This window comes from Ranitomeya variabilis, chromosome 1 (genome assembly GCF_051348905.1).
Source record: "Ranitomeya variabilis isolate aRanVar5 chromosome 1, aRanVar5.hap1, whole genome shotgun sequence".
In the NCBI taxonomy this organism is placed as follows: domain Eukaryota; kingdom Metazoa; phylum Chordata; class Amphibia; order Anura; family Dendrobatidae; genus Ranitomeya; species Ranitomeya variabilis.
In genome coordinates, this window is record NC_135232.1 from 118,570,073 (window position 1) to 118,584,920 (window position 14,848).

General features: G+C 42.4%; 1 protein-coding gene across 4 annotated transcripts in view; it reads left to right on the forward strand.

Moving 5' to 3' along the window:
- Window positions 1–14,848, forward strand: part of RASGRF2 (Ras protein specific guanine nucleotide releasing factor 2) — a 401,708-nt gene that overhangs the window by 345,207 nt on the left and 41,653 nt on the right. For all 4 annotated transcript variants that reach the window (XM_077288405.1, XM_077288397.1, XM_077288415.1 and 1 more), the window contains one exon: window positions 8,682–8,788. In XM_077288405.1, coding sequence (XP_077144520.1) covers window positions 8,682–8,788 — 107 coding nt within the window. The remainder of the gene's footprint in view (window positions 1–8,681; window positions 8,789–14,848) is intronic.

Below are 14,848 nucleotides of genomic sequence, written 5' to 3' on the forward strand. Positions count from 1 at the left end.
TGGCTTATTTTCTGCCTTTTCTCACAACATGCCAGCCTCCAAAAGCATTTGCCTTGTTGTGCATGCCAATGCACTGACACTTGCCTGCTGCTATCCCTGACCAAGCTCTTCACTAGTGTTGAACTGATCCCATAGCTGAATCCTCTTTAGGAGACAGTCCTGACACTTGTTGGACTTTCTTTGAAGTTCTTGAAAATCCGATTGATGGTAACATTTCCCCTATATCAACAAGCAGCAATGTCCTTGCCTGTAAAGCCCTTTTGATGTAAAGCAAAGATGATTGCCCATATTTCCTTTAAGTTAACCATGGTTAACAGACGAAGACAATGAATTCAAGAACAAACCCTGTTTAAAGAAACCAGTTTGTATCACCGAATGATATTAGCGATTTTATCGTCATTAACACTTTATGAGCTAACGAAAGATCATTAAAATTATGTTAGCAGGTCATTTTGTGCCAGAGCTGAAATTCAATGGAAATGTTTTTTTTTTAGATCAAGTTAATTTTCATAGTAAATTAGCATTTGTTTTACTTTACCTGCTCACTCTTCAGCACAATGTAGAGTAGCGATCCCAAAATTGTCAATGGCTGTACTATGTATATGCACAGTTTGGGGAAAAAGTGGAGATATTTACAAGAAATGAATTTTCCATTAAAACTTTATTTTTACATTTCGTGACCTTGTTGTGTTTTAGAGACTTCATCATAACTGCTATCTAGTGAAAGAAAAGTATAATTTCCATCTGCATCTTCATACATTATAATTAAGATAATTGCAGTGAAAGGCAAGACGTACATTGTCTGGGAACTGTTTATGTACATATCTTACGTGGAGCAATGAATAATCTGTTCAGGTGCGATGCCATATAATCACTGTCAGCGTCTGGCAAAGGTGATAACAGAGCAGGGACACTTAATTGCACAGCTTCTGTTACAGGAACTCGGTGTATTATTTGTCTTGAGGAGCCCGGTTTCTTACAGTAGCCTGCCTCTTTAGTTATGCTCTGACTTCTTATTTTTAAAAACATTTGAAGATCAAAATAAATGCAAAAATGCAAAAAACATCTCTTCCTTCTCTACTTTTTTTTCCCTTTATTTTACAGCTTTATTCTGATCTAGATGTGTCTCATTTGACACTGAGGCTGTGTGTCTCCCGACATATTTTAGCAAAATTTGAATAAATGTTTATACCATTTGTCTGTTCCTCTTGAAAATCTTCTAAATTGACAAGTGGGCGTTTGCGTGCTTGCTTTCCTCTTAAAGGGACTCTGTCACCTGGATTTGGAGGGAACAATTTTCAGCCATAGGGGCGGGGTTTTCGGGTGTTTGATTCACCCTTTCCTTACCCGCTGGCTGCAATATTAGATTGAAGTTCATTCTCTGTCCTCCGTAGTACATGCCTGCACAAGGCAATCTTGCCTTACGCAGGCGTGTACTATGGAGGACAGAGAATGAACTTCAGTCCAATATTGCAGCCAGCATGCAGCCAGCGGGTAAGGAAAGGGTGAATCAAACACCCGAAAACCCCGCCCCTATGGCTGAAAATTGTTCCCTCCAAATTCAGGTGACAGAGTCCCTTTAAGGTGTGTTCCTACATAGTCTGTTAGATCAGTGCTGACAACATGGCCGGTTTTAGACAAAGTGGGGCCCTGGGCAAAAGTTTAAAGTGGGGCCTTAAATGCTCACATATTGCACCATCACACAGAAACATTTCTGTTGTATTTACGGAACATGCACTGAGTTCAGGCCGCTAAACAAGCCTGATCGACAATATTGAAGTCGTTCAACACTTGTTTCCCGGCCTCTTACATCAGCTGAGGAAGAATGATGGGTACAGATAGTTCTCAATATAGTATAATGCTGGTCCCATATAGTACATATAGTATAATGCAGCACCCCTCATAGAGTTTAATGCAGCCCCCTCAGAGTATAATGTAGTTCCCTCAGAGCATAATGCAGCCCCCTCAAAGTATAATGTAGTCCCCTCATAGAGTATAATGCAGCCCACTTGATTAAAATGCAGTCCCCCCACACACACAGTATAATCCAGCCCCCTCAGAATATAATGCACCCCCACACACAGTATAATTCACCCCCCCATACACAGTATAATGCAGCCCCCCACACACACCACACACATTATAATGCAGCCCCACACACAGTATAATGCAGCCCCACACACAGTATAATGTAGCCCCCTCAGAGTATAAAGCATCCCCCGACACACAGTATAATGCAGCCCCACCACACACAGTATAGTGCAGTCCTCCTACACACACAGTGCAGCCCCCCAAATACACAGTATAGTGCACCCCCCACACACAGAATAGTGCAGTCCCCCCACACTCACAGTATAGTGCATTCCGCCCACACACAGTATAGTGCAGCAGACACACACACACACACACACACACACTAGAATGCATTCACACACAGTATAGTGCAGCAGACACACACACAATGCTTACCTCTCCTCCTCCGTCCCCCTGCTCTGGCTTCTGTACTCTGCAGAGCGTCTCGGCTCCCCTGCTGGCACACACTGAGTCAGAGGCAGAGGGGAAGCTATGGGAGAGGGAGAGTCATGTGACGCTCTTTCCTCCATCACTGCTTTCAATTGTATCGGCATCTATGATGCCGATAAGTTTAATTCAGAGGGAGGTGCGGCGCCGGGCTCCTATTACTCACAGGCCCCATAGCGGCTAGGTGGTGTGCTGCTATTAGCGGCACGCCACTGGTTAGGGGCCCCTGTAGGAGTGGGGGCCCTAGGCAGCTGCCTGGTCTGCCTGCCCCTAACGCCAGCCCTGGCTGGCACACGACCCATAGGGAAGGGAGTCTGAATTTCAATGTGTCAAGTATATTTTGAGATTTCCAGGAGGAGAAACAGAGGAAATGCAGATCTTAGAGGTCCTAAGAATAAATAAAAAATGAGTTTACTAAAACACACATTCCAGTAGTGTTAACACTTCTTTTTTTTTATGTCCAAGCCATGAAATGGGCAAAACTCTTACATTAGTCTCTTTGGCTACAGTGTGCAAAAAAAGGACCTTAGCTGCATACTCTTCCCATCTAGTAACAGATATACAGTCTATATATCACAGATGGGAGGTTCATCCCATACTGGCAAATATATATATATATATATATATATATATATATATATATATATATATATATATATACAGTCATATGAAAAAGTTTGGGCACCCCTATTAATCTTAAGCTTAATGTTTTATAAAAATTGTTTTTTTTGCAACAGCTATTTCAGTTTCATATATCTAATAACTGTTGGACACAGTAATGTTTCTGCCTTGAAATGAGGTTTATTGTACTAACAGAAAATGTGCAATCTGCATTCAAACAAAATTTGACAGGTGCATAAGTATGGGCACCCTTATCATTTTCTTGTTTTAAATACTCCTACCTACTTTTTACTGACTTACTAAAGCACTTTTTTTGGTTTTGTAACCTCATTGAGCTTTGAACTTCATAGCTAGGTGTATGCAATCATGAGAAAAGCTACTTAAAGTGGCCACTTGCAAGTTGTTCTCCTGTTTGAATCTCCTCTGAAGAGTGGCATCATGGGCTCCTCAAAACAACTGTCAAATGATCTGAAAACAAAGATTATTCAACATAGTTGTTCAGGGGAAGGATACAAAAAGCTGTCTCAGAGATTTAACCTGTCAATTTCCACTGTGAGGAACATAGTAAGGAAATGGAAGAACACAGGTACAGTTATTGTTAAGGCCAGAAGTGGCAGGCCAAGAAAAACATCAGAAAGGCAGAGAAGAAGAATGGTGAGATCAGTCAAGGACAATCCTCAGACCATCTCCAGAGAGCTGCAGCATCAACTTGCTGCAGATGGTGTCACTGTGGTTTTGATGTCATTAGACAACACCCCTCCTCATTACAGAGATGCACATCACCTGATTTACTTAATTGGTAGTTGGCTCTCAAGCCTGAACAGCTTGGGGTAGGACAACATGTATAAAAAGTTTCATGTGATCAAAATACAACTTGTCTAATAATTCTGCACACAGTGTAAGTACCAGATCCATAGAAGCAGGAATCTACCACACAAGACAAGACCCAAGGTGCAGACTATGCAAAGAAACATCAGAAACCGTCCAACACATAGTGGCAGGATGCAAAATAACAGCGTATACCAAACGCCACAACCAAGTAGCGGGGATTATATACAGGAACATATGCACGGCATATGGACTAAGTCCTCCTAAGTCCAAGTGGGAGATCCCAGAAAAAGTGATGGAGTATGAAAGGGCTAAAATCCTGTGGAACTTCTAGATCCAGAAGATCCAGATGGATAAGCTAACCAACCAGACATTGTGATAGTAGACAGGGATCAGAAGACAACAATGATAATAGATGTGGTAGTGCCAAGTGACAGCAACATCACAAAGAAGGAATATGAGAAGCTGGAGAAATACCAGGCCTCAAATGACAACTGGAGAAGATGTGGAAGGTGAGGGCAACAGTGATTCCAGTGGTGATATGAGCACTTGGAGCAGTGGCCCCTAAGTTGGAAGAATGGCTTCAACAGATCCCAGGAGCAACATCTGAGCTCTGTCCAGAAAAGCGCAATGCTGGGAACAGCTAAGATCCTGCGCAGAACTCTCAAACTCCCAGGCCTCTGGTAGAGGACCCGAGAATGAGAAAGGACAACAAAGACCACTCCCATTGGGGATGAGATGGAAGTTTTGTTTTTTTTCTGCCGGTAAAATTTTATGAGTCGTACCCAATTTACAGACATGGATTGAGGGAAGCACACAGTTGTACTTTGCTGCACTCTTGCCACAACTGCCAGAATCAAAGATATCTGTGCAGCATCTACAGGTTTATACCTCCTCGATCAGTCAGTAGGTCCACAGTGCCAATAGGTTACTATGCCTGGCACCAAACAGCAACTGCTCATTAGGCCATGTTAGAAGTTAGGTTATTTTATTTTGCCATTTCCCTACACATAATCAATGCATTTTATTTACCACCCAAATAGCACTAATAAATGCATTGACACAAAAAATTATTCCACACCCACTTATAAAGTATGTTTTTGTTCTTCAAAAGTACCAAAATATAAAGAAGTATTATGTAATATATTTGGTAGCACTGTATAAAGTTCCCAAGATATTGATAGCGCATACATTTTTTTTTTTCAAATGTCCTTAACAAATATGCCAAAATACTGACTTTAAAAAACGTAGATCATACCTGAAAACCATAAAAAAAAAAAAAAAATGGGGGGGAATGTTCCTTCCACAATACCCAAAACAGCTCAAACCCCAGATCTCCTTCACACATCCGTATATAACACGTACGTGAAAAACCTGTACCGTTGTCGTAGTGTTTTCCATCAGTGTGTGGTTTGTGTGTTAGTTTTTACTATTAGTGTGTCATCAGTGAGTTTGTGTTTACTATCAATGTGTAATCTGTCAGTTTTTACCATCAGTGTGTCATGCATGTCTCCATTATTACCAATAGTGTCATCCATGTGTCCGTTTTTACCATCAGTGTGTCTTCCATGTCTCCATTTTTACCATTAGTGTGTCGTCCATGTGTCCGTTTTTACCATCAGTGTGTCATGCATGTCTCCATTATTACCAATAGTGTCATCCATGTGTCCGTTTTTACCATCAGTGTGTCATGCATGTCTCCATTATTACCAATAGTGTCATCCATGTGTCCGTTTTTACCATCAGTGTGTCATGCATGTCTCCATTATTACCAATAGTGTGTCGTCCATGTGTCCGTTTTTACCATCAGTGTGTCTTCCATGTCTCCATTATTACCAATAGTGTGTCGTCCATGTGTACTTTTTTACCATCAGTGTGTCATCCGTGTCTTCATTTTTACCGTCAGTGTCTCATCCATGTATCTGTTTTTACCATCAGTGTGTCATCCATGTGTCCGTTTTTACCATCAGTGTGTCATGCATGTCTCCATTATTACCAATAGTGTCATCCATGTGTCCGTTTTTACCATCAGTGTCTTCCATGTCTCCATTTTTACCATTAGTGTGTCATCCATGTGTCCGTTTTTACCATCAGTGTCATGCATGTCTCCATTTTTACCATTAGTGTGTCATCCATGTGTCCGTTTTTACCATCAGTGTGTCATGCATGTCTCCATTATTACCAATAGTGTCATCCATGTGTTCGTTTTTACCATCAGTGTGTCATGCATGTCTCCATTATTACCAATAGTGTCATCCATGTGTCCGTTTTTACCATCAGTGTCTTCCATGTCTCCATTTTTACCATTAGTGTGTCATCCATGTGTCCGTTTTTACCATCAGTGTGTCATGCATGTCTCCATTATTACCAATAGTGTCATCCATGTGTTCGTTTTTACCATCAGTGTGTCTTCCATGTCTCCATTTTTACCATTAGTGTCGTCCATGTGTCTGTTTTTACCATCAATGTGTCTTCCATGTCTCCATTATTACCAATAGTGTAATCCATGTGTTCGTTTTTACCATCAGTGTGTCATGCATGTCTCCATTATTACCATCAGTGTCTTCCATGTCTCCATTTTTACCATTAGTGTGTCATCCATGTGTCCGTTTTTACCAATAGTGTGTCATCTACGTCTTCATTTTTGCCATCAGTGTGTCATCCATGTCTTCATTTTTACCGTCAGTGTGTCACCCATGTATCCGTTTTTACCATCAGTGTCTCATCCGTGTGTCTATTTTTACCATCAGTGTGTCATCCATGTGTCCGTTTTTACCATCAGTGTGTCATGCATGTCTCCATACAGTGTCATCCATGTGTCCGTTTTTACCATCAGTGTGTCTTCCATGTCTCCATTTTTACCATTAGTGTGTCATGCATGTGTCCGTTTTTACCATCAGTGTCATGCATGTCTCCATTTTTACCATTAGTGTGTCGTCCATGTGTCCGTTTTTACCATAAGTGTGTCATGCATGTCTCCATTATTACCAATAGTGTCATCCATGTGTCCGTTTTTACCATCAGTGTGTCATGCATGTCTCCATTATTACCATCAGTGTCATCCATGTGTCCGTTTTTACCATTAGTGTGTCATCCACGTCTTCATTTTTGCCATCAGTGTGTCATCCATGTGTTCTTTTTTACCATCAGTGTATCATCCATGTCTTCATTTTTACCATCAGTGTGTCATCCATGTATCCATTTTTACCATCAATGTCTCATCCGTGTGTCTATGTTTACCATCAGTGTGTCATCCATGTGTCCGTTTTTAACCATCAGTGTCATCCATGTGTCCGTTTTTACCATCCGTGTGTCCGTTTTTTACCATCAGTGTGTCATCCATGTGTACTTTTTTTACCATCAGTGTTTCATCCGTGTGTACTTTTTTACCATCAGTGGTCATCCATGTCTCCATTTTTAACATCACTGTGCCGGTTCAGGGTCTGCACAGATGCCCGAAGCTTTGTATAGGCTCTAAGGATCATCTGATCACCTTCTCCATCTCTTTTTCTATTATGTTTTTCTATTATTTTTGTTCCCACTTTATCCCTTTTTTTAGCCTTTGTTCCAGATATCTGCTCGTGTTTTGAAAAGTTACCTATTTCAGAATCAGCTGGCGTGTGCAAGTGTGTGTGTGCGCGTCTGTATGTGCATGCGTGTGTGTGCGTGTGTGTGCGTGTGTATGTGTAAAAATACTAGTTTTGACTATGCTTTCCATCCTGCATTTTTCGGGTTGGTTTCCCTCTATTCCTGCCTGCATCTCTAGCTCCATCTAAGCTCCTCTCCCTTCTTGTCCCTGTAGACTTCTCTAGGCAGCAACTCTTAAATGATCCGTCCGGGAATCTGATGGGTCGGGAAAGAGGCCCTTTTTCCTCAGCTATATTACAAGGGTTCATACCTTCAGTTGTACTATTGATTTATCTAAAGAAAACAGACAGAAGTTGAGCTTATAAAATGTCAACTGGCCAAGACATGTTGTTGATGCTTTGACATAATTTTGGCTTTAGGACCCTAAGCATGAACAAAGACCCCCTCATCACCCAATGATTTCCTTTTGGGGTGGAGCAAACTTTCTGGATAAAAACTGATACAGGAGCTGATACTATTTTTGCATATGGGGCAGTTTTGACATCCATTGTATCAGTTGTGCTGCTAAACATCTCCCTGCCCAGATCAAAGAAGTGCTATATGGATGCCACACCAGTGCACAAAAATGTCCAGCTGAGGCATAACCCTGCCTTCGGTGTCATTTTTGTTTTTTTCTCCAGATATGTTCTTGTCATGTCTATTCTTGGCTCATTGTATGCTTTTTGAATAAAACTAAATGAACCTTATAAAACCTCATTTTGTCACCAAAGTATCTGATTGCCTACAGCAACTGGGGAAATGAATTTTAAATCCCGGTGCACCATAGTTCAATTGCTCTTAGATTTCCGTCTTTATTGTGGATGTAGCAGGCAATTCTTCTTTTAATTAAATTGATCATAATATAGCCGCTTTGCCTTCAAGTCTACAACATGAAATAGTATTATTTGTACGTGTGACCCTAGATGGAAACGTCTGAACAGAACTGCAGCATTTTACCGAACAATCATTCCCTGAATAGGCTTTTGTACACCCAACCTTCTGGAAAGGAGTGCTGTGTTTTACTGCCAGGACATTATATGACGTTTTCTGTTTTTTTTTTGTCTTCTTTCTTTTTTACCCTGTAGGTTTTAACAATATGGAAAGGATGTGCGACAAAGAGTTCATAATTCGCAGGGCCGCTACAAACCGGGTGTTGAATGTTCTACGTCACTGGGTGTCAAAGCATTCACAGGTATTACAGAACAATGTGTCAGGGTTACTATTATTGTGTCTCCAGAGTAAAAATGAGGCTAAGGGTCCATTTACACTGCAAGATTACATGATTATTATGATCGAGCGTTCCTAGGGAGACTTGGCTCCTGATAATCTTGAAAGAATAAATGGTTTGCTGATTGTCAGGTGAAATTCTCTTTTGTGCTGCATTAAAAAAATGATCATTCTTGGTAGCGCATCGTCCTGTGTAAACGGCACCTGTGCTGCCGAGACTAATGGCAGCCTATGCTCCCTGAACGAGCTATTGCAGATCTTTCAGTGCGCGTCGTTAAGAGCAGCCTGCCTGCATACTCGGGCTTTAACACGATTGCATATCAGTGGTCGTTTAAGTGTCGATAGTCAGCTCATGCAAATAAACCTTAAGGCTACATCCTCAAGATGAGTTTTTGGTGAGTTTTTGATGTTGCAGAATTTCTGTGTACATTAAGCATAGGTTGCTTGCATTTTTCCAAAAATACGTATAGTAAAAAAACTCACCAAAAACTCATTGTGGAATGTTTTATAAAGGTTGTAAAAAGTTTCATTGGTAAAACATAGATTCTATAAAGAAAAAATATACTTATGTCTAGCAAATCTGTAATATGAATTTTAGACCCTGCATCTGTTGTATATGACCAGATGATAGCTCATTATTATTATTATTATTATTTATTTATTTATATAGCACAATTGATTCCATGGTTCCATGAGAAGGCGTTACATACAAGTTACAGATATCACTTACAGTAAACAAGCTAACAATCACAGGCTGATACAGAGGGTAGATGACCCTGCCCTTGCAGGGTTACATTCTACAGGATGGTGGGGAAGGAGACAGTAGGTTGAGGGTTGCAGCAGCTCTGGTGTTGGTGAGGCGGTAGCTCCGGTAGTGGTGAGGAGGCAGCGGAGTCAGTGCAGGCTGTAAGCTTTCCTGAAGAGGTGGGTTTTCAGGTTCCGTCTGAAGGATCCGAATGTGGTTGATAGTCGGACGTGTTGGGGCAAAGAATTCCAGAGGGTGGGGTATATTCAGGAGAAGTCTTGAAGGTGGTTGAGTGAGGAGCGAATAAGTGTTGAGGAAAGAAGGAGGTCTTGGGAGGACCGGAGATTACATGAGGGAAGATATTAGATTAGTTCAGAGATATATGGAGGAGACAGGTTATGGATGGCTTTGTAGGTCAGTATTAGTAATTTGAACTGGATGCGCTGAGGGAATGGGAGCCAGTGAAGAGATTTGCAGAGGGGAGAAGCTGAGGAGTATCGAGGAGAGAGATGAATTAGTCGGGCAGCAGTGTTAAGGATGGACTGGAGAGGTGCAAGGGTGTTAGCAGGGAGGCCACAGAAAAGGATGTTGCAGTAGTCAAGGCAGGGGAAGATGAGGGCATGCACAAGCATTTTAGTAGATTGAGGGTTGAGGAAGAGATGGATTCTGGAGATATTTTTGAGCTGGAGGCAACAGGAAAGAGCTTCGATGTGCGGTTTGAAGGACAGGGTAGAGTCAAGGGTTACTCTGAGGCAGCAGACTTCCGGTACGGGAGAAAGCGTGATGTTGTTAATTGCGATAGATAGATCAGGTAAGGAAGATCTGTGAGATGGAGGAAAGATGATGAGTTCAGTTTTGTCCATATTGTTTGAGGAAGCAAGAGGAGAAGAAGGAGGATATGGCTGATAGACACTCCGGGATTCTGGACAGCAGTGAGGTGACGTCTTTGCCAGAGAGGTAGATCTGAGTGTCATCAGCGTAAAGGTGGTACTGGAATCAATGGGAATTTGAGATGTCCGAGGCCAATTGTATAGACTGAGAAGAGTAAGGGTCCTAGAACAGAGCCTTGGGGGACTCCAACAGAGAGAGCGTGGGATGAGGATGTAGTGTGGGAGATGCTGAATGTGCTGTTGGAAAAGGTATGAGGAGATCCAGGATAGGGCAAGGTCTTTCATGCCAAAGGAGGAGAGGATTTGTAGTAGGAGGTAGTGGTCAACTGTGTCAAAAGTAGAGGACAGGTCTAGGAGGAGGAGTATAGAGTATTATAAGTTAGCTTTGGCTGTAAGTAGGTCGTTAGTAATTTAGGTCAGGGCAGTCTCAGTGGAGTGATGGGGCAGGAAACCAGATTGTAGATTGTCAAAGAGCAAGTTAGAGGAGAGGTGGGAGAAAAGTTCTGCTCCAGGAGTTTGGAAGCGAATGGGAGCAGCGATACTGGGCGGTAGCTGGACATAGCGGTTGGGTCGAATGTTGGCTTTTTAAGGATAGGCGTGATTGTGGCATGTTTGAAAGCAGAAGGAAAGGTACCAGAAGTTAGTGATAGGTTGAAGAGGTGGGTTATGGATGGGAGAAGAGTGGTGGTGAGGTTGTGGAGGACGTAGATTGGGATGTGGTCGAGCGCACAGGTGGTGAGGTGCGATTTGGAGAGAAGACCATTAAGCTACCCTTCAGTGATGTTGGATAGGGAGGTTTTGGGGCAGCTCATCATTATATAATTCTCTGAAGGTCCATATTGTAGGATATATAGAGTCAATTTATATGGATGTACAGGGGGTTATAAAACATTTGCCCAAAAGCTTTAAAAAGGGCCAGCTTCACACATCCGACATTCCTGATGGGCCAAGGACAAACCATGATGTGTGAAAGGCTTTTGGTCCTCCCTAACCAAATTCAACAGCCTCATATAATGTATGTGGTTAATGCTCAGACCATATATGTCTGATATGTAATACCAACCTTAGGTCTCATTCAGATGTATTGGTGTTTTTTTTGCATATGAAAGAACAAAATGTTTTTCATTAATGGGCTTTATCCGATTTCATTCCATTTTTGGTCCATGTGTCCATTTTTACCATTAGGCTTTGTTCAAAGCTTCTATTCATTAAATGGCAAAAACTAAAAGCACTCTGATAACACACGGGATGCAGTGTGTGCTGCCTTTTTTTTCACCAAAGCATTTATTTTAATGGGTGACTTGATCCATGGGAGACGACATAGTGAGTAGAAGTTGGGTTGTGGGGCCATCATACTGAGTGAGAGGCAGTGGCGGCTATGATAAGGTATGGTAGGCTTTGGGGTTACCTTACTGAGTGGAGGCCATTATACTGCGTGGGGGCTGTGGTGGCATGATTCTGAGGGGCCACCATACTAAGTGGGTATATGAGGGGCATATTAATGAGCGAGTGTACTTGTTGCTCGGGTGATCTCCGAGTATTTATTAGTGTCCGGAGATTAAGTTTTCATCCCGGCAGCTGAATGATTTGCAGCTACTAGACAGCTTGATTACATGTGAGGATTCCCTAGCAACCAGGCAACCCCCACATGTACTCAGGCTGGGTAGTAGCTGTAAATCATTCAGCTGAGACCATGAAAACTAAATCTCTGAACACTAACAAATACTCAGAGATCACCTGAGCGTGCTCGGGAAAACCCGAGCATCGAGTACCCTCGCTCATCACTAATCATAATGAGTGGGATCCATTGTACTGACAGGCCATTATTCTGTGAGGGGGGCATGATATTATGTGTGTGGGAACTATGGGGACATCATACTGTAGGGGGGAGGCATTTTAGGGACATCATGCTGTGGGGATATTTTACTATTTCAGCGGCATTGTGGGGCATCATACTGTACATGTGGGGTAAAATTGTGGGGAGTATTTACTGTTACCAGTGTGAGACATGTAACTAACACAGACCAGTAGAGCTGAACTTTATTTCATAACAAACATGTTAGGAGCTGCAGCTCTCACAGCTCTGCTTTATTACAACACTGTCTGCCTGTGAGATGGAGCCTGAGAGGAATCTGTAGATGTGTCAGGTATAATCTCACACAGCTCTGCGGTGAGATAAGGAGAGAAGGGAGCAGCCATCACACTGGTAACGCTTCCTTTTACTTAAAACGTGCTCTGGATGCAGATTCTTATGCAGATCAGGGTCCTGGCCGTAGTCTTGAACAGCTAATATTAGAAAAACATGGATTTCTCTGGAATAAGCCATCTGATTGCAGATGTCACAGTATCATTTTATTCAGCTTCCCATGACCTATGTGCCCATATAAACGGCTTAGGAAGGTTTATCCAACCTACTGATTCCCATTAATTGCCTCAGTCAATTGCGAACTTCAACGATCTCTACGTTGGTGCAAGTTTTGGCTGTCATATCTACGGGACTGTGGAATTGGCTAATAGGAAGTTTGAGGAGCTCATCCAGGAAAGTGGAGTAGCCCAAGGCTCAGGAGAAGAAAGAGGCAACCATTGCACTGCTGCAGCAGGAACCTAGGGAAGACTATGCAACAACTTGGGATTTTTTTCTTGCATACTTGCTAAAAAAATAACTCATTAGACCTTTTGGAAGTCTTTATTTCTGCAACGAGGGCTACAAGTTAAGATAAAAGTGGATGTGTATATGTACTGTATAGAAGGACGGAGGACCCTTACTCCCATTCATTGCCTTACCGACACGGCCTACGGTTGAAATTCTTCTTCATTCCCATTGAGCTGCATATTGTGTACAGTCCATGACAAAATCGTATTTGGAGAGCAGGCTATAGCCTTCTGGTCTGTTCCTGATTGTATTTACACAGGATTTATTTTTTAATAACTGGAATGAGTTACATAATATTCTGCCCCAGTTCTCATACTCCACTACATAATTGCACTGTCATTTGCACTGGGAATTCAGGGGTAAATACTAGTTCTTCATTGCATAACTAGGAATGTATCATCAGAGGATGCTGCAAACTCGTAGCCCTGTGAGAACTGGAAGTCGCTGTGCAAGCGTCAGTCAAGCATGCAGTCAGTCTGATTAATTAGATGTGCATTACACTGGCTCGTGTAGGGCAATGACAGGTTCCCTTTCTTTTATTTGCTTTGTGATGAATTTAAAGATTATAAGTCCTGGAAGTTATAAGCCACCGTGTCATCTCTTACCACGTCCAAGTGTTATTAATGTGACAATGCCTCTTGGCTTTATATTCCTTTCAAGAATATTACATTTACTAGACTTGTGAACGCGCTGTGCATGTGCCTGAAACACGGCAGCTGCATCCCAGATCCTCTGGTCGCTGCGGCACTACAGGCACCTAAAGTGTATGTGTCACTTAATTTTTCTTTTTTTATGTCCAAAATTCTGTGATAATAGATCTCGTACTATATACTAAATAAGCTCTCCCAATCTGTTTTTATTGCTTAAACCTGTGCAATTGTGGTAATGTACTCCATGATCACCGTCTTCCCCAGTTTCCAATGGCGCTTAAGTCTTTTTCTGGGTCTCACGGCTTCTATTCTGACTTGCTGGATCACGCAGGGGTTTATCTGTGAGTCTGAAGTCACTTTTACAATGCAAGTCCATTATTGAACAAATACAGTGCTGTTGGTCAATCCAAAAAGTTACTAAATCTGAATATTTAAAGGGAACCTGTCACCAGAAAAAACGCTATTAACATATATGGGGTTAATCCGCAGGTTAATAATGTTATTATGCCGGCTGGCACCAGCCTGTAACCTAATACTGTGGGGAGAAAATTAACTTTATTCTCCTGAGCAGCATTCCTGTTTCAATCATGGGGGCACCGTAGGCGCTGGTTCAGTCACTGGTCTGAGAATGAGGCCGGCTGTCAGTCAGGGATGGGGGGCGCGGTTTCAGTCACTATGTGGGCCACATTATACTGTATGGAGCACTATGTGGGGCCATTATATTGTATGGAGCACTTTTTGTGGCCATTATACTGTATGCAGCACTTTATGGGGCCTATTTTACTGTATGAAAGGCAATGCCGGACCCCATTATATTGTATGGAGGATTATGTGGAGCCATTATACTGAATGGATCACTATGTAGGTGTAGCGCCCCCACTGCCGCAGGGCCGAGGGGTACCCGGTACCGGGCCTCTGTGGGTTTCTGCTCTGGGGTTGTCACGGTGGCTAGGCCCAGTCCGTGACCCTGCCGAGGGGCGCACAGTGAACGATGTGACGGGTGAAGGTGGTGGTGAGGCTGTAGTGGTGCGATGCAGTAAACAACGAGGACACCAGGCTGCAGTCTCTCCACCTCTCCACTGAAGAC